This window comes from Anabrus simplex, chromosome X (genome assembly GCF_040414725.1).
Source record: "Anabrus simplex isolate iqAnaSimp1 chromosome X, ASM4041472v1, whole genome shotgun sequence".
Classification (NCBI taxonomy): domain Eukaryota; kingdom Metazoa; phylum Arthropoda; class Insecta; order Orthoptera; family Tettigoniidae; genus Anabrus; species Anabrus simplex.
In genome coordinates, this window is record NC_090279.1 from 53,464,947 (window position 1) to 53,485,626 (window position 20,680).

General features: G+C 40.0%; 1 protein-coding gene across 1 annotated transcript; it reads right to left on the reverse strand.

Moving 5' to 3' along the window:
* Window positions 1-525: 525 nt before the first annotated feature.
* LOC137503265 (zinc finger protein ZFP2-like) lies at window positions 526-7,932 on the reverse strand. Its single transcript, XM_068230809.1, has 2 exons — window positions 7,362-7,932; window positions 526-536 (listed from the first exon to the last, which is right to left on the reverse strand). The coding sequence occupies exons 1-2, from the start codon at window positions 7,930-7,932 to the stop codon at window positions 526-528; spliced, it is 582 nt and encodes a 193-aa protein (XP_068086910.1).
* Window positions 7,933-20,680: the final 12,748 nt, after the last annotated feature.

The window sequence follows — 20,680 nt, forward strand, 5'->3', positions numbered from 1 at the left end:
TTTCGGGCGGGAAGGGGTTGATTAGTTCTAGGCTGGTTTTAATTTATCTGTCTTCTTTAATTGAGATTTTCTCTTTTAGGAGTTTTTTCAGTTGTTAGCTTAAATTGTAAATTGGCACATCATAATTTACTATTGGTCTAATGCGACATGAGCTTTTGTGTATTTTGGGGATGGCTCTTACTGTGGGGAGTTTGGGATTTTTTGATAGTGAGGCTTTCCTTTTCTTGTTCTGTGAGAATAAAGTCTGTTTGCTGGATAGCTTGTTTTATTTTGTTTTGCAATTTATTTGTAGGGTCACATTGTAGTTCTTGAATTCCGTTGTTGTTGATGACAGCTATTGTTTTGTTCTATATACCCAAGAATAGAACATAACAAGAAGTGTCAAGAGTATAGATCTTGAATAGCAGTGCACTCGCATCTCAGATATATTCAGACACCGTTCTCTTCTGTAGTGTCTATAATTTAGAACTCAACCAGCACACATTTATTCAGAGAACAGTGTGCATAAGCTGCAGAATTTCACCTTTAAGCAACTCCTGGACAAGACACATATGCAGATAAATTAGCAGTTCACAGTGTTGGGAGTAGATTTATGCTGCCGAGTCACAATTATTCATTGAATATCCCTCTTCCAACTCTCAAGGTTTTCAAAGACTCTGAGGTGCAAGAATGAGGTGCAGGAATTCACTTTTATGCCAGTATAACTACAGACGTGTGCTGGGATATTCAGCTTCATCAAATACCTCTAGAATGGACCCAAATTACACTCCCCAACATGAAACTAGAATGTTATCACATCACCATGTAAGCTATCAGATGAAGAGAGACTGAACTGTAAGCCACACATTAAGAAGATTACAAGGGACTGTATTTACAGTAGCAACATACAGAGCAAGGAAAGATGATGACAATAAGTCGCTTCTTCTCCAAAATTATTTCACAGCTTCTCCGCCAAGGCAGAGTTTTACTATGAGATCACCCAACATTAGTAACATTGTAAAGAAGTTTAAATGATGCAAATCTTACCAGGAATTTCTTTTGGAGGAAAAATATGTTCACTATGAGATTCAAAGACCTACTGGCCATAACCAAATTAAATCCAGCACCCACAATTGTCCTTCAGTTCAGCAGCTACTAGCACTAAAATTGGATAATGTATGATAGGAGCTGATGTCAATCCCACAATGATACCATTACCAAACCATGGAGAATAAAAACATAACCATACAACCTACAGAAATCCATTTCAATAAACGCCAGAGGTAATCAATACACAATAAAAAGTCATTTGATGGGTACTTAGCTCATGAAATGTCCTAATGCCTCGATCTTGAAACGCTGCCTGTCACAACTTTATTGGTAGCTGGACCTAACCAAGGTTCCTTCACTATCAAGTCCACAACTTTAATTCAGCTTTTGCCACTATCAAACATAGCATGCACTGCCATCTTCCTAGTAAATGCTAGAGGCCATGTGTCCACTTGGCGACCATAATCTGGGGGCATGTGCCACCAGAAGCCCTTTCCTTGCCCCAATGAACAAAGTTTCTGTCCCTAGGTGGACCTATAGATGTATATAAATACTGTTGTTTGTACTTCCTAAGAGTTGGCTGCCTTGCGTAGCACAATATCACATACTCCCAGACAAAGAAACAAAAGAGAGACATACTTTTCCTAGATGCCCATGTAGCAAATGGCGACTGCTGGGGTTAATATTGGGGAAGCACATAGTAAATTATTCCCCTGCCAAACTTATTCAGCTTCTAAGGGTTAAATTCTGACCTCTATAAAGTTATTTGCCATGAGACTCACAAGTGATGCATTTGTTGTTCTTTCAAGCCAGGCTGGTTCCTCTTTGCTTTTTACTTGCAGGTCTATTTCACACCGCAACTGAAATAGTTAGAAGGTACTGGGGTTCTTGATTACTTCCAATGATTTTACACTAAAACATAGACCAGAGAAATATATTACCTTATTGCTGTCATTGCTACTTAGGTTATCTGTCAACAGACTAAACATTATGCTTGAAATTTTACATGACCGTCAATATTATGAACATACCAAAAAGACTCAACAGGGGCCGATGACCTCGATGTTAGGCCCCATTAAACAACAAGCATCATCATCAAAAAGACTCAACATTTTACATGACTGTTAATATTGTGATCATACCTATTGGACCTCAAGTTTTCTATGACTGATACTATGCAGAAGAATCTCCATAACAACACTGATAACCATAACAAGAATTCTACATATGATATCCTAAACGGAAACTTCTCAAAATTTCGAACCCTACTACCATATGTCGCAGCCTACAGTGTAAAGAACAACTCAACATTCACAGCGTCACTATTAAATTGCAAATATAGGTAAATAACACAGCAACACAATAATTAAAATTATGCACTACATATTGTAATTTCTTTCTGAAACTAATATCCGCGATTCTTCACCTGCGTAGCCCTTCAGAAATATTCTTCACTCCAAAAAATTTTGATAGGTAAGGTAAGTTACGTTATATTGCTACAACACACGAGGAACAGATTTGCCGGCACTTGTGACACAAAGGCCAGGAGTTTTCAAAAAGAATGCCAGTAATATGCGTATACAGTTTTAATGCTTAAGTAGAAATAAAATTTAAGAAAATTAAAAATATTAAATGTTAAAAATATGTAGAATGCTGAAACTGAGAAAGATTAGTATTAACTTCTTACTGTTCCCAATTGAGATGTTTAATTTTCGCAAAAGTAAATTATAGAACTTGAACCTTACCGACAATAGAGATTGTGGACACAGTGTAAATGATAGAAATCACAATTTCTCAATGAAGAAAATCTGTAGCACAATAAATTAACGGAATAGGCTGTACAAATGGCTAATACGCGTCTTATGTAACACATACCTCACACCTGGAGACAAAACCTGATATTTTAATTCAGTGTAATCACTTAAAACAAACACTTAAAGAACGGATTTGATTTGTATCAGTCAGTAGAACGGGCTGAATTTAGGAAAGGATGAATTACCAGTGACAACTCCAGAGTACACGACACTTCTTGAAAACAGCACTGGGTGCAATGTCCCGTTATATTTGTAACTATCAATACAGTCCTTTTCTAGTGGGCTTTACACGTGGTCAAAGAGAATGAGTTACAGATGACTCTCAACGTTATTTTTCACTTCTGTACGCAACGGCTGCGCAAAGATCGCCAGGAATTGCACACCAGCGCCCCTAGTGTAAACAGGGCTGAACTAAATTTACCGAGCGGGTGATTTAAATCGTTTAGCGCGCGGAGGGTCCCCAGGTTCTCGTCCCCCCTCCACTCTTAAATATTATATTAAATATATTTTTCTTTTTTTTTATTTCTCTTATATTTTTCTTTCATTTCCTTTCCTTTCTTTCCTTCTTTCTGTTACCTTTTTCTGAAATACTGCATTCTGAACAACAATACACCTGGAGGTTGGCCTGTGCTTTATTATTATTATTAATAATTTTTTTGCTGGAGAAAGAAGCTTACCACTTGTGCTGCTTATTATAATTATTTCAAATATGGAGCTATATTTTATTTTTACTAATTCACAAAGCCTTGAAGGATCGGAGTGACTGGCCTTGCCTGTGCTGCTTTTGTTTGTTTCTGCTGAGGAAAAAGGAAGCTAACTCACAAAGGGAGGAAGGAAGTGACCTGAAGGTGAGTGGGATTGGCAATACTTATCTCAGATTAAGACCTATGACAGAAATAGGCACTAACATCCCCTCGTACATCAGTCCTCTTTAACACTACTTAAGCCAACTGTAACAGTCAATAGTATCAAGATATGCCACTTATGCAGGAAATAAAATATAAATACAATGTAAGAAAGAAAACCATACACAGGAACCAAAATGATGAAAGGAAACTCATATGCTAAGGAGGGAGTTTGTAGGATTCAAAGGTAAATTGAAATGAAACATGATCTTTTGATTTATGGAGCTATATTCTACCTACTATCCACAGTGTTACAGGTATAAAATTGTGTAGAAATTTGAACAAAAGTTTTAGTGATCATAGTATATCATAATCTCATGACATTATATTCAGCAGTGTTAATCATCAATTAATATTCATCAGCCAGAAAACTATTCAATACAACACAAATACAAGATCATTCATTTATGAAAGAAAGACTGGAACTGACAAGGTACAACATAATACTTTTCTCTCTTATTGCAGTTTAACGTAGCACTGACATTGCAAAAGTTTTCAGCAACACCATTTGTATTTTCCCAAGGAACTTACTATATGATACATCTTTCAGTCTGTCAAATGAGGCACCAAGGGCCACACACTGCAAAATATTGAGATTTGTACTTCTTTTGCATCTACTAGAGGATGGCAAATCTCTGGCAGAGTAGTGTTTGAAGAAACCAAGACATGATAGCACATACTCTGTTCCTACATACTGCACCAAAACACAACATATCATTCAATCAGTCATCTGCATTTAGATGATAAACAATGTCAAGCTACAAAATTGTACGCATCCCTTGTATTCATTAACCTACACTATTTACAATAAAAATGATCTATTTTATGTGACATTAGGATATATCAAAATTTTTCTGCTACATGGAAAAGGATGGAATCATGAATATATTTCAGGGTTTAAAAGACAAGGGAGAGCTTACAGATTCTGTGATTGCTCCCTCTTACAACATGCAGGAGGTACAAATAATGCTTCCTTTCAGTCCATCCGCAGGAGAGGAGTTCTAATAAATTTATAGAAATATGTAGCATCAGGATCTACATACAATAATATGGCAGCTGATCCAGCACAAAAACATTCCCATGTCAAGTCACAACATAGCTCTACCTATTAAGAGCTATGTCCAAGGAATTGCTTGCTAATTTAGTACAGTATTATGAACAATATGCTGCTACTTCCACAACATTACGGTGTGCAAGGGACTTTGCTGTGACCTAGACGAAATGCCAGTTGAAGACAGTGGAAACTCACTTCAGACAGTGCCATTTGTACCTACTGTATATCGAAGGCAGAAATCTATGTTGGTGGTTGCAGAGTAGGCTGATCTGTGGTCTGACAGCATGCACTCCGACCGGCCAACCAAGGAGAGGAGGGGTGGCTATGGTTCCACCGTGTTTCTACACCTCTGCATTTGGGCACAGAAACGTGCTGTTCCCCTACCACTGGCTGTCCTGAGATTGGTTTTTCCTTTCGCCTGCAGTAAGGCGAATGATGGGACAGTTCCTAGTATATGTCATGGCCACCAAATATCTTGCCCTCACCACAAATCACCTTGCTTAAGATGATGATGCTTGTTGATTAAAAGGGCCTAAAATATAGTTCATTGTTTTAAGAGTAAGTACAACCAGGCAACCATCCCCTATACACATTAGTAATTTGAGAGAAGAAATGGAAGGGGGCTGACACTAGAAAAAATGATGGTATCAGCTAAGGAGGACCAGGGCCATGGAGGGAAAATAAGACTCCCTAGGCCTACATACATAATACAATCGGGGGCAGAAAAGAACAGGTCGTGATCGAGGTAGATCAGATAGGATAGATGAAAGTGGGGAGCCTGGCACAAGTAAGCGGAAGCAGTGCCAAAATTCAATTAAGGGCTCCGTGGTCGCCTACCCAAGCTCCCAAGTGCAGAGCCCACATGGGACCCCTTTTAGTCGTCTCTTACAGCAGGCGGAGGATGCAGTGGCTGTTATTCTACTGGCCCTACCCACAGGGGGACAACTATGATAAGGCTAGTTGCTTTACGTTGCACCGACACAGATAGGTCTAATGGCGATGATGGGACAGGAAAGACCTAGGAATGGGAAGGAAGCAGCCGTGGTCTTAATTAAGGTACAGCCCCAGCATTTGCCTGGTGTGAAAATGGGAAACCACAGAAAACCTTTTTCAGGGCTGCCGATAGTGGGGTTCGAAACTACTATCTCCCGAATACTGGATACTGGCCGCACTTGTGTTTCAAATTATCCGAAATTCATTTCCCTTGGTGTGGTATGTTTTCATGTTCTGGTCTCAGGAGATTAGTAAAACAAGAACAGTAAGGATGCTTACCTCAAATATCTTGTACTTATTCTTCAAACACGCAAACGAATATAACAGATATACGCATACAAATCAAAGTAAAGCAAAATGTCACAAACGTCAAAAACGTGGGCCAAGTTGTCAAACTCAAATCGACCAATAGCATTCGGAAGGTATTTCTACCAATAGGAGCTGCCGTATTCGTCACGTGGGCTTAGGGTGAGTGACGTGATGAACAACAGCGCGCCCACGCGGGTGGAGGGCAAAAGTATTCAGTCTGAGCCGGGCCCTCGGAAGGGTAGGACCTATGCCGCTGTCAAACCCTTGCACGTGGTAGTGGTGGGGGTAAGGTTCGGCAGTTCGGTTCACTGCCGTCCCAATCCTACATATATATATATTGAGACGGCGGTGGTTCGGTTATAGATGTTGGGGAGGAAGGGGCGTTAGCGTTGAAGGAGTGATTGGATATGTGTGGGGTATAGTAGCCATTACTGAATTAAACCAGCTCATTTGGGAGCTTTAATTTGAAAATGCAACAACCCGACATTATAGAGATCATTTTGCAGTTGCTCACAATCTTGTAACTTATTTATTACTCTGTACAGAATAACATCACCTGCAAAAAGCCTTATCTCTGGTTCCACTTCTTTACACATATCATCGATATATATAAGAAAACATAAAGGTCCAATAACACTGCCTTGAGGAATTCCCATGTTAATTTTTACAGGGCAGGATAAAGCTTCACCTACTCTAATTCTCTGAGATCCATTTTCTAAAAACAGAGCCACCCATTCAGTCACTGTTTTATCTAGTCCAATTGCACTCATTTTTGCCAGTAGTCTCCCATGATCTACCCTATCAAATGCCTTAGGCAGGTCAGTCGCTATACAGACCAATTGACCTCCTGAATCCAGGATATCTGCTATATCTTGCTGGAATCCTACAAGTTGTGCTTCAGTGGTATAAACTTTGCAACAGTATGGCTTCTCTTCTGGTTGTGTCCGCATATGAACAGTTAGGTCAGACAGCCTTTCTTTGTGAATGATTTGCCACAGACATTGCAGCTGTTTGGCGTCTCGCCTGTTGGTCAGACTGCCTTTCCTTGTGACTGATTTGCCACAGACATTGCACCTGTAAGGTTTATCGCCTGTATGGGTCCGCATATGTTTGTTTAGTTTGCCGCTCTTTATGACTCGCCTGTATGTCTCCGCATATGTTCGGTAAGTTTGCCTCTCTTTATGAATGATTTGCCACAGACATTGCAGTTGTATGGCTTCTCGCCTGTATGGGTCCGCATATGATCGGTTAGAATGCCTCTTTGTATGAATGATTTGCCACAGTCATTGCAGCTGTATGGCTTTTCGCCTGTATGGGTCCGCATATGTCCGGTTAAAATCCCTTTCTGTATGAATGATTTGCTACAAACATTGCACCTGTAAGGCTTCTCGCCTGTATGCGTCCGCATATGTTCGGTTAGTTTACCTCTCCGTACGAATGATTTGCTACAGACATTGCACCTGTATGGCTTCTCGCCTGTATGGGTCCACATATGAACGGTCAGACTACCTTTGCTTGTGAATGATTTGCCACAGACATTGCAGCTGTAAGCTTTCTCGCCTGTATGGGTCCTCATATGAACAATTAGTGTGCCGTTGAGGAAGAATGATTTGCCACAGACATTGCAGCTGTAAGGCTTCTCGCCTGCATGGGTCCGCATATGTTCGTTTAGTTTACCTCTCCTTATGAATGATTTGCCACAGACATTGCAGCTATATGGCTTCTCCCCTGTATGGGTCCGCATATGATAGGTCAAAGTGCCCTTCAATGTGAATGATTTGCCACACACATTGCAACTGTAAGGCTTCTCGCCTGTGTGGCTCCGCATATGATTAGTCAGACTGCCTTTCTGTATGAATGACTTGTTACAGACGTTGCAGCAGTATCGGTTCTCGCTCGTGTGAGACCGCCTAATGCCCGGCCTTTTCCTAAAATTTTTATGGGATACTGAGCATTCGTTTTTAATCCCACCTTTATGCAATCGCGTCCCTGTCAGCATTTTCATACTTGTAAAGCATTTATCAGAAAATCCGCACACTTGGAGCGGGTGGATCCTGAGGTATTTCGACAAGCTGCCGGGTCGATCTTCCTTGTGTCTCTTCAGATGTCGCAAGAGGTCCAACTTCCTAGCCAGGACTTCACTGCACACACTACACCTATAACTAGATGATCCGCCGTCCGGAGGTTGATGATCTCTATAGCTCACCTCGGGTCTCGATCTACAGTGACAAATTAAAACAATGTGACCAATAGTTCAACAGCCAAATCCACTACAACTCTCACACAGGGGATTTGCTACTGGACATTCCAATCACTGATATCCAGTGCAGAGAGCTCGTTACTCAAACATTACATTCCTGAGAGTAAACATCATCTGAGGTTAAATTTCAAAAGCTCACACTTGTTACGAGAATATATTGCGTCTTTTCGTAACACCTTGAGTGCCACGTGAGACCAACGTTGACTCACAGAGCTTAATGCCAGTCGGGCCGCGTGAGTCCGCTGTGGACTCACGCGCACTCTCCAAGTCTCAGGCCCCGTGGTACCATACTGTCATCACACTTGACATGTAAACGTATGTTAAATGAAAGTAGGTGGCCAGTACGTCATGAATCTACTCTTGGCCTGTTCATTTGCGAGTCCGATGTGGCACAACGTAGCCTGGACGTCACTGTAATATATCGACCACAATAAATAAATTATGATATTTTTATTGTTTTCAGATCGTGTCATGTGTACAAATAACAAAAGATTGTACTGTACAGTGTACTCATTGTTCATTGTCTCATATCAGGGTCTATAGACGAATTGAAAATATAGGGCATAAAAATTACATGAACTTTCTAGAAAAAATATTTGTAACTTTGTGTCATTCGCAATCACACCGCAAATTGGTACACTTCTTGCATATGAATTTAAAGTATAACAAATGAGACTTTCTGAAGAAATATAATTCAAACTGTGTTTCACAATCACACTACAAATTTGTGCACTTTGAAGAAACAGTCCAAACAGAAGAAATTTTCACAGGCTGATCATTTGAACTTAGACTGCAGAGTCTTCTTCATGGCATATTGCCTTCCTGATTTCCGATGGATCTCTTCATAACACTTACTGCATTTTCGTCTTCCCTGCCAGCCTACATCATCCAGTCGGTGGGGTAATACCCATTTTTGGTACTTGTTGGGGAATGTGAAGATCTTCGATACTGTTCAACAATATCCTCTTTGAACTGGGTAACAGATATACTCTTATTCCCAAGTTGATTTGAAATATATATGGCATTTACTATACTTGTGTCGATCAATATCTCAATAGCCATTTTTCTGTACCATTTTACTCCCCGTTTCAGGGAAGTAATATAGCACTTTTTATGATCTGGTAAATGAATGTACGGTTTGCATTTGTTATACTCTATAACACTCCATGACTTTTGCATTCACCATCCCTCCTCTGAATAGTGACCGTCTCACCAGTGTGTTTAGTTGTCAAAATTAACACATCTCTTTTACCATGCGATTTCTGAACAACCACACCAGTGATACTTTTACGGGCTCTTGTCTCTCCTCTTGCTAAATTGCTTTTGGTAACATCGGTTGGATTATACTTCCGGTTAGATTTCAATATTCCAAAGATATGAGTTTTATTCTTTAGTAGTTCATCAGCTAATGAGACAGACGTATACCAGTGTGTCAGGAAGGTGAAAACTGCGCTAGGATACGTGGTGACACATTGGTCTCACGCGGCCTATACAGCTGAAAGGTAGTGTCAGTGCCCGCGTGAGACCAATGTGTCACCACAATTTCAACACAATGTTATGACTACAATTTTGGCCCAAGAAGACTAAAAGGTACTTTTCTGTAATAAGATGCGCTATTTTATACTCTATAGTAAAAAAAGAAAGAATGGCCTGGATGGAATTTTTTTCACTGCATATGTGGCACTTAAGGTGTTAAACCACGATATCACGCGCAAGAAACTTGTCACGGTTTAGAAATGTACGAGTTAATTTTGAAGAAAGCATGAGATGTGGTCCAGCCTAAAAGGGTAAATACTCGTACAAGCTCTTTAATCCAGCACATATTATTCTATCGAAATCCGTAGTCTGTTCTCCTACATAAAGAACGGCATATGCTTTGGAGTTTTGATCTTGTTGAAGCACTCTGCGCTTTGTTGCAGGCAAGTAATAATTTTTGTAATGGACCTTGTTCTTGAGGTTGTTTGAGAGAATGTCTGTGTTGTAGATATTAATAAAGTTAAGAACGTTTGTCGACATTCAGCAAGATCTTTTGAAACATGGCTAATCATTTAAGAATGTTATTTTGTCACACAAATATACATATTGTGTTTGTAAATTGTTATCATATCACTATACCATTTTATTATGTCACTGTGTCGCTTTTCCGAAATATGTATCTTTGATGTGCAATCAAACATAGCCAACCTACATATAGGACGGTAGGTTTATACAAGGACGTTCATACTTACTACCATGTACTACATCAGTCTACGTCTTAATTCCTGTATTTAACACGGAAGCCACTAATCCTGATGAAATCCTGGAAAAGCTGAAATATAACAAGTATACGACGGCTCTCTCGCTAGCATTGATACTGTCTTTTCTCCTCAAGACACTGCTGTTAAAGACATTATGAAGGCAACACAGAATATGGCATTGGTGGTAGCGTTTTATTACAATGTTCTAATATCCTGATTTAGAAACCAAACGCAACCTATCATGCCCTTGAATATTCTTACACGTATTACTTTAACAATACGGATAGAAGGAGCATGAAAATCAATGCTTGAGCCAAAATTCGAGATGACAAGACGTTGAATTGCACCGTAGTGGATATTGCTGCCATGTATAAGAAGGAATATTATTCTATTTATTTCAAAAGATCACGGGCAACGTGATTATTTTTAGTGGATTGATAACATAGTTGGATAGCATCCAATTCTGAGCCTCTCTCCCCACCACAGAGTAGTTCTACATATTCTACGGAAGAAGGGCGGGAAATGCAAATTTCTTGGTTAAAGGTGAGATCCGCTTACAACTGCCACATGGGAAAATCGATCACGCAGGCTAAAATATATCGTAACATGAACTGGTACTTTCCAATTCATGCTCTATGAACTGAATTCACATGGCCCAGTCGAATGCATGACTGGCTCAAAGCAAAGTAATGGGAGGCTCGACCATGCATTGTTACTGCACTCTTTGGAGAAAATAAGTGGACAAATGAAAGGGGAGCATTGATTCCAGATATGACAGACTAAATCTCTTGATCATCAAACAAGATATTGATGTTGACACCACTAGACAACAGGGGGCAGAAAATACGACACTGGATTGTATGTCATGCGTTCTGTGGCATATCACACCAAGCAAACGTGCAAAAGCCTGTAACCCTTCTTCTTTACGTGAATACGTGATTCCTCTGACAAGTAATTTATCAGGTTCACAATTAGTTTTCAGTAAAATAATGTTTCATTTTGCATTGATAAATATTCTACACGAACCAGCTATATTGCTGTAACACGTGGCGCGTCCCAGGTGACGGATACGGGTTCCCCGCTGGCCTGCCGATGAACATGAGCAAAATATAAAAGCTATCGCGTACCAAACATGTACAAAGTCTTTAATGGCAACTTTGGCGGAGATGGAGAAGTTCACTAGGGACCAGATGGCGGAAGAAGTACACTGAATTTCTGGAAGTTAATGCAGAAAAGAGGGTAGCGTTTCTTCTCTAGAGGAGTGGCTGCAAAAGGCATCTGTTCTCCATGTCCGCAGCTGCGTTACTAAATTCTGTCATGAGCCCTTAAATGCTTCAAGACAAGCCGGCCGTAAAATAATACCGTTACATCATTACAGAAATATGTCTCATGGTATCGGAGCCAAGGTTAGTGCAGCCCCTGGAAGGGACGCGCATTGGCAGTGCCCAGTCAGCATGAAAAGTATGCTAGGGTTACCGTCGCACGGGCTGTGACGGCTAGCCATGCTAGTACCCCCATTTTGTACCCCATCATTGAATTATGCCGGGATGAAGTAGCGAATAAGCCACTGCACTTGAGAGAAGGCTTGTAGGCATCTGAGAGGTGCGGAAAAAAAGATGGAATGGAGAAAAGTCATGTGAAAAGAGGTATGGTTACTAATGGTGTACAACAGAAACCGAAGAACAGATCATGGTGTTGACATTGTCATATCAGCTAAATTTGACGGTTCAGTCTCCGAGGTGCAAAAGTTTGACAATCGCTTGATGTAACTCGTCCGCATTGGGGAGAGAAGGAAATTCCAATGTTTCAGCGCAACGCTCCACAAACTGACGTGCGCATGGAAACCAAAGATGCGTTCTGGGCACTGCCTGACATGAAGACCGCTGCCACTGATCTGAATGGACGCGTCGGACCGAGGAAAGAAGAACAAACAGTCCATGGCGTTCATGGACATGGAGAATAGAACGACGATGCCCAACAAATTCGCGATTATGCAGAAACTGATCATCGCAAACACACGGTTCAAAAAGAGTGATATTCATCTACTCAGTACTACAGTGGCTCCCATCCAATTCGCAATGACTACATCCTTGTGAGAGGATGAAATCTCGAAGATGTTCTAGAGATAACAGTTGCCCCTTATTAAATCCTTGCGATGCAACAACGACCAGTCATCTAAGCTGTGGATAAAGTCACCAAGAGCCCAATACTTCACAGGTAATAGACAAATTGGGATCAAATGGTTGCCCCTGAAGAAGGAAACTAACGTCGTTGCAAAAGTTACAGAGTCACAAATCACCACAGTTGAAGTGAGCCGGACTAAACTGAAAGACGCCTTTCGCTCTATTCCTGGAACAATTAAGTCAGGGCGACGACAACGAAGGATTAAACATGACATATGGCCAAGGAATGAAGCTGTTAAATATGCAGTACGGTTGAAGAAGCAGGTGTAGCACGAGTTTCTTGCTCGTTGGAATGCCTACAAGGCAGCCACTCGTAAAATGAAGGAGGTATTTGCCGTAACAAAATCAAACCGGTAGGCAGGTCTATATGTGAAACATGACATGCGCGAATTCGAGCGGAATTTTTAACGGCTAGTCAATCGAGCCATCGCAAAACGTCAGAAGTCCAACGTTTTTACGGCATCAATGAGGAAACAGACGATTTGCTACTGGACAGGCGGGAAGCGCGAGTACACTGGTGGAACTATTTTGACAACATCTCAATCATGGAATTTCCGTATCTACCAATCCTAATCACCTCCGCTGTTGAAGGTCTAACGTAGGAAAATGACGTCACTAAAGTCCAGACTATGCTGAAGGAAATGTAACCAGGGAAAGCCATCTGTCCCGATTATCTTCCAGCAGAGTTTTGTTTCTCTCAATGGGGGGATGCAGCAGCGTGGCTAAAGCAAGCTCTTCAACCATATCATAAAAGAAGGTCAAAAACTAACAGACCAGCGACGGAGTATCAATTCAGATATAAGGGAAGCCCTGCCGATTTTCCTAATCACGGCCCGAACATACTTCTGAACCTCGCAATGAGAGACTTAGAACAAATCTTCGACAAAAGGATTAGCGATTTAGACAAACATACAACAAGCCAAGCTGGATTTGTGTAAAATTGTGGCACAATAGGAGAAACCCATGCTGCCGGACTGTTACTTGAGAAACACTGTGAAAAAAATAAGAGGCTTAATCACAAATTTCTGGACCCTTAGAAGCCCTTCCATCGAGTACTTCATGACCTAATCAGTCAGCCCTACAAGTACATGGCATTCCAGAGCATCTTGCTGAGAGGGTATAATTGCTCTACAAAGAACAAATGAGTTGTGTTCAAGCTACCGCAGGAGCGTCTGATGAATTCCGCATAACTGTAGGAGTCCATCGAGGCCCCGGCTTATCACCACTGCAGCTCATTCTTGTGATGGACATAATTACCACAAACCTGCGCAGTTCAATACCATGGACACTTCTCTAAGCAAATGATATCATTTGGCTGAAGAGAATAAGCTAGACCTGCAGCGTCAAACAGAAGACTGGAACAATAGACTAGCGCAATAAGCCCCGCGCCTTAACAAGAACAAGACAGAATACATTGCATTACATCGTCGAGAAGTTGGAACTATGCATGTTGACGTTGAAGATATAACACGAGTAGAGATATTTAAGTATATTGGCTCCACAATCTATGATTATGGCTGACTTACTGATGAAGTCTACTTAAAGATATACAAAGCCTGACTGAAGTGGAGAATGACAACAGGCGCCCTTCCGAACTTTGGACGAAGGGCCATCTCTAAACTAAGTTCTACCGAACTGATATCTGTCCTATCGATATCAATCCTGTCGTTTTCTACGGCAACGAATGCTGAGCAGCTCTAGAGGTAGAACGCCAACTAAGCATCATGGATACGAAGTTGCTTAGGTGGAAGGCTGGCATAATTAGACTAGATTACATTTCAAATGATGTTATTAGAAAACGCTTTGGCATTGCACCGATCCAGAAGAAAATTGGGGAAAGGCGTGTGCGCTGGTTTGGGCATGTGTTGCGTGTAGAGGACGATACATAGGGAAAGTCAGACTATTACACAGAAAGTCGGTGAAAAGAGGCGCTAGGGACGAACCAGACAGCATAGACTGATAAAGTGCACAACGGCCTGAAAGTTGGAAGACTACATGCAGACATGGCCCGAGACCGAACTAACTGGAGTCAATGAACCAGAACACCGGACCCTGCCACCAGATGCAGACTGATGAATATTCTGTTACAAAAATGAAATGTAATGGATATTTTACACATCCTAACATTCAAATTAGTTTAGTGTATGTTCAAATTTCCTTCCGTAATGCCTATGTCCGATATCTATAAAAACTTATTTTCACAAAATATTGTTTGAATGGCTGAACGCTTCTGGATTTCATGTTTTAGTGACTAATACATTAGTGAAAAAAAAACTTATAACTCAAAAAATAAAACAAATGGGTATATATGTGTTAAATGGGAAGGACAGTTTGAATATCCGGTGAAAATCTATGAGTACCTACAAGAGGGGAGTCCGTCAGTGTATTCTAGCATGAATAGAATTTTGCAATTCATATGTCTGCTTACATACGTCATAGACAGCAGACGATCATATTAATCAGCTTGTTATTTTCACTCCGATCACGCCTATAAATATTAAGACCATGGAGGTGTGGCACAAAGTGGTCAGCTCAGGGCCATGTGACACTCAACGCTCTAAGGCTGGAAGGAAGCCACATAACTAAGTGGTTACTTCAGGACCATGTGTCTCTACACAAACGGAAGTAAGCCTCATCACTATTTAGCTCAGGACGATGTATCTCTCCACAAATGGAAGGTAATCTCATCACTAATTGGTAATCTCAGAAATACGTGTATTTCCACAAGTCAGCAAGTAGGAAATTTTACGAATCATAAAATCTTTTCTTATGCAATTCAATACCCAACTGGCATGGCAAATAGTTTAGACATTTTAAAGGAAGTCATTTAAGTTGTGGCATGATATTTGTAGACTGCTGAAATGAGAATGAGGAAACAATAGAGCCTGAGGTGTGATATAAAACAAAGTGGGAAATAGCAGATAAGATCCGGTCGACTGAATCCTTCAGAAGCATCTAAAATCTATGATGTAAAATGGACTAAGCTACGTAGACAATGAACTGTCCTCTGACATATATGCCAAGAAAAAAGAAGACACATAAAATGCATGTCGCTTTGTTGGTCTCTGCACAAAATACGTTTAGAAAGTAGAAAGCTAATTTAGACTCCATCAAAAATAGAAATATGATTTTGTGTGTGAAAAGGATTCATAAGCAACATTTTTACTGGTGGTCATAATACAAGATTGTTCTCTAACGTAGCCTATTGTGTCCTGTTACACATGAATTACAAAGAAACAGAGAGTGTGAGCTGGTACTGGGTAGTTCTGAGGACCGACATGAATATTTCTTGCCACTAGTTGTGAAAGTACAGTAGGAACAGGTCACTACATCACATAAGAGCCGAGAAGACTCTAACCACTCACAAAATCAAATAAACCATTCAGAATTCATAGTTTCCATCACAAATCTGGTTTGAAGTCAAACCTTAGGCTATGACTAGCCATCGCATGACCCGCTGATACAAGGGCTTGGTTAAGAGCACCAATCCGAGACTATACAATCATTTCCCACGGATTATCAAAGATCACTTCACACAGTAACCAACAAAGGTGTGACAGCAAAAAATTAATTAGCAATGTCACAACTACAGTTCAAAAACACTACTGCATTAAATGTTTTAAAACAGGACGTACACTTGTGGTACTTTGTAAGGTCAGTGACAATAATTACAATTTTGAAAGAATATTATATCACTACGTTATTTACCTGTTACTATATTTATTATTATTATTATTATTATTATTATTATTATTATTATTATTATTATTATTAGCATAGGGCAAATAGTTCGATACATATATACAAATATATAGAATTTACAAATATACACAGACAAGAAACATGTTTTATAGCAGAATGTCCAGTTGAGTGTTCCACTGTATAGCTTCCTCTGTTGGTTTCAAAAAGTCAGTACATTCACTTACAATATGGGGATCATCTGTCGAGATGCACCACAGTCGCATCCCTGCGTGGTCCATGATTTGTTCTCACCCAATTCAGAGTGGTCCAAATCTTACGCGGAAGATGACGTTCACCAGAAAAGATGTTGTGTAAGGAACTGTCTGTGGCAAATTTCCAGCGACTTCTCCATTCTTCTAAAGGGTGAAAATTCCCATCAGCCAATGCGACAGCACAAAGATGGATGTCGTGACTCCAACCTCGTAACCTTGAGAACAGGAATATGCTCCAAAACAGGCAATTGAGGGTTCACTTCTATCTTCTTGAACTCTCGGATGGGAGCAATTTATCTTTTAAAAACAGGTGGCATTATACCTGACAGAATTGGCAGCAAATAAAGGGATGTGGACTGGATAGTACCAGATATTAACCGCAAGCTAACATTCAGTTGAGTATCAATTAGTCTTTTATATGGGCTATCCAGCCAAACTGGTGCACAGTACTCACCACATGAGAATACCAGTCCCAAAGCAGATCATAAAGTCTTTGCTGATGAACCCCAACTTGAGCCATACAATTTCTGAAGGATAATATTATGTGTTTTGAGCTTTTTGACAGATTCATAAGATGTTGGTGTAAGATAGTGTGCGATCAAGTGTAATCCACAAATATTTGGGATAGCTGCTATGCCGAAGTTCTTGGTGACAAAAACGTATGTGAAGTTTAATACCAGCTTGCGATTATTCAGGTGAAAACATGCCACTTCTGTTTTGTTAGAGTTAGGACACAGTTTCCATTTCTTGAAGTACGTTTCAAGTGAAATCAGGTCTCTTTGTAGCACTTCTTCTGTCACACTAAGGTATCGATTTTGAGTGGCTAGTGTTATGAAATCAGCATAACAAAATGTTTGCGATGATGTTTCTGGGAGATCGCATATATACAAATTGAACAGTAGGGGAGACAGTACCGATCCTTGAGGTAATCCATTTTTGAGCTTCCTTTCTCTACTCATACTATTTCCCATACACACTCGAAATCTTTTGTCATTGAGCATATTCCTTATAACCTGCACGATGGTCCTACGGGGTGCAATTCGGAGAAGCTTGTAAATTAATCCTTCCCTCCAGACTGCGTCAAATGCTGCTGTAAGATCAATGAATACAGCTGAGGTCTTGAGTTGTTTCTGGAAACCTGCTTCCATGTGGAATGTCAGTGAAAGCACTTGATCGCAGCAGCTGATATTTGACCTAAATCCAGCTTGATCAACTGTAATACGCCGAAAAATAGTTGCGCTGATTCTGTTGTGGAATAGCCTCTCAAAAAGAAGGGCAACTGGTCTATAACTGCTTGGGTCATTGGCAGGCTTACCTGGTTTCAAGATGGAAATCACTTTCGTTCGTTTGAATTCTGCCGCGAGTTGTCTGTTCTGTAGAAGGTCGGTAAAAAACCTTAACAGCCAACTTCTTGCATTCTTCCCTAAATGAATGTGAAATTCTGGATGAATGTCATCAAAATCTGGAGCTGAACTTGGTTTAACGTCTTTGAGAGCAGCATTGATGTCTTGCACCGTAAGTGGTTGTGAATACCTTGATGTGCGTGGTGTTCTTGATTCCAGAGTTTCGAGCTGGCACCGTATGTATTAAGTATGTTTCTTATCTGATGGAGTTTGGGAAGTTGTGACGATGTGAGATGCTACTTCATCCGGAGTAACTCCAGGCTATTGCTTCACCAAAGGTGTCCTTCCTCCAAGTTTTCTGCGGTGCCTCCAAGATCTTCTACTGGAATGAGTTAGGTCGATATTCTCCACTGTCTCAATCCACCGTTCTCTCCGGGTAGTATCCTTGCTGGAAAGAAGTTCATCAGCTATGTCTTCATCACCAGTATGCAGATATTCATTATAGAGTGCATCAGTCTCTACATTCCAACCAGGGATGTATTCTTTTCTATGGCATACTCTTCTTAGCCGACATCATAACTGCATCTACGAAACGCTTGTAATTGTGCTTGGGGGCAATCCACCGAACACATTTATCCAGTTCAGTGGTGAATGTTGACCAATTTGCTTTTCTGAATTTCCTCCGAGCATGTGGAATTGACCGTACAACAGGAATTTTGATGCCAATATCCACTACAATGGGGCCATGTTGACTGTGGGGAAAATGTATGACACTTTATGACTGGTATGTAAGGGCTGTCCTGCATCATTGCAGCTAACAAATCACAAGTCAGGACTGAAAACCCTATTTCATGCAGCTGACTGGAAAGTACCAAGATCTTTTGGGTCAAAAATCAGATGGAGATTGTTCATTTCTGTCTATTCTACAAGTTTCTTTACACATTCATTGTCATTCGAGTACTTCCATAGTTCGTGATGGCTGTTGAAGTTGCCTATACAAACTGCAGGGTGTTGAGCAGTCGGGAGTACGGTACCTGACCACTGTGCGTTTGGGGGTTTATAAATGTTAAAAATAGTAACATGTGCCACATGCTCAGCAACACAATGGATGTCTTCGTCTTTGTTTTGAAAGAGCATTGAGGCATCTTAGATATTATTATGAACATAAGTAGCTATACCATGTGCACTGTGATATGTTGCACCAAGAGCTGTGAAACCATTAATGAGGCCCCTTTTCGGAAACTCTTCTTCATTGGCTGTATGGATTTCATGTATACCCACAACATCTATATTATTATTCAGGATAACTTTGTATAGGTAGTCACACTTTGCTCTGCTGATGCTTTCTACGTTAAGCTCAAAAACATGGATGAAAGATCTGATGTTTCTTGTCTGGTAGCTCTGAGAAGAGCCATTTCCATGAAATACTTCTGCCATTGCTGGAGGATCTTTAAAAAGATAGGTCCAGCGGCCACAGTTATTGCTTTCTTAGCACCACCCGGGGGTCACGTGTAGGGCACTTTGAGGGTAAACCTACAGACGTGAAGCAATAATGTACCACCTATTTATCTACTTTTATGAGATAATAAATTCACTTACTTGAAGAATTCTGAAATTTTTTAAGCAACCTGCACAAATTTAAAACTCCACTTGTACCTTTCCATTTTATTAGTTAATACTAATTGTGTAAGTATGTTTGCAATCAACACACTAGAAGCACCTGACTGACAATGAACACTAAAATGAATCAGAAAGTGTGACTACATCACTGGAATGAACATAAATTCAATAGCACAATTTTTTTACGCTTACAACAATGCACAAGTTTTTTTTTTTAAACTATGATACCGAAGATGTAGCATAACTGACCTCAAAGTTTCATTTCTACAACACATTATCTGCTTTGGCGTCCACAAATGGAGGAATCTGACTTAACACACAAGAGAACAGAAATGATCAGAAAAAAGGAATCAAACCAAATAATTTCAAAATGACATTCTTCAGGTCATCACATTATTGAACTCAGCCATCATTATATTGATTAATGAAACTGATTATGTTAGTTTTAAATATTTATTGTTTACAATGTACATAAAACTTAACAATTTTGAATTTGTAGATTTAATTTTTAATCTACAAATATTGCTTTTTCTGTGTGTCACTGTTGGCATGAACGTATAAAAATATTACTCAGAATATCTGAAAGCAATAGCTTCAGATAGCATTTCAGATGATACGAATGTGATGAATAAATGATGCAGAGAAAGTGAAAGAAAGAACACTTTTTCATGGTTGCTTAAAGGTATTGTAAACAAATACACTTCAAAAATATCTAGCTTTACCAGAGATTCTTTTTGTAGATGTATATTGAATAAAACTATGAGTACATGATGGAACATTAAAAATTATCTTGAAGTTCCTGAATATTTTAGGTAATTTTAACCAATAGAATTTTCACATATTAGTGTTTAAATGTAACCTTGTAGAGACAGGATTGAACTGATGAAAATGGCCACTTTTGGAGATAAACCAACCACTACTGAACACAACTGTGAATAGGTACAACATATTCCATATTGTATAGGACTTGTAGTATACGT

What these genes read in the sequence shown, in the direction of transcription:
- LOC137503265 (XM_068230809.1), bottom strand. Translation starts at nt 7,932, where the DNA reads ATGCGGAGCCACACAGGCGAGAAGCCTTACAGTTGCAATGTGTGTGGC.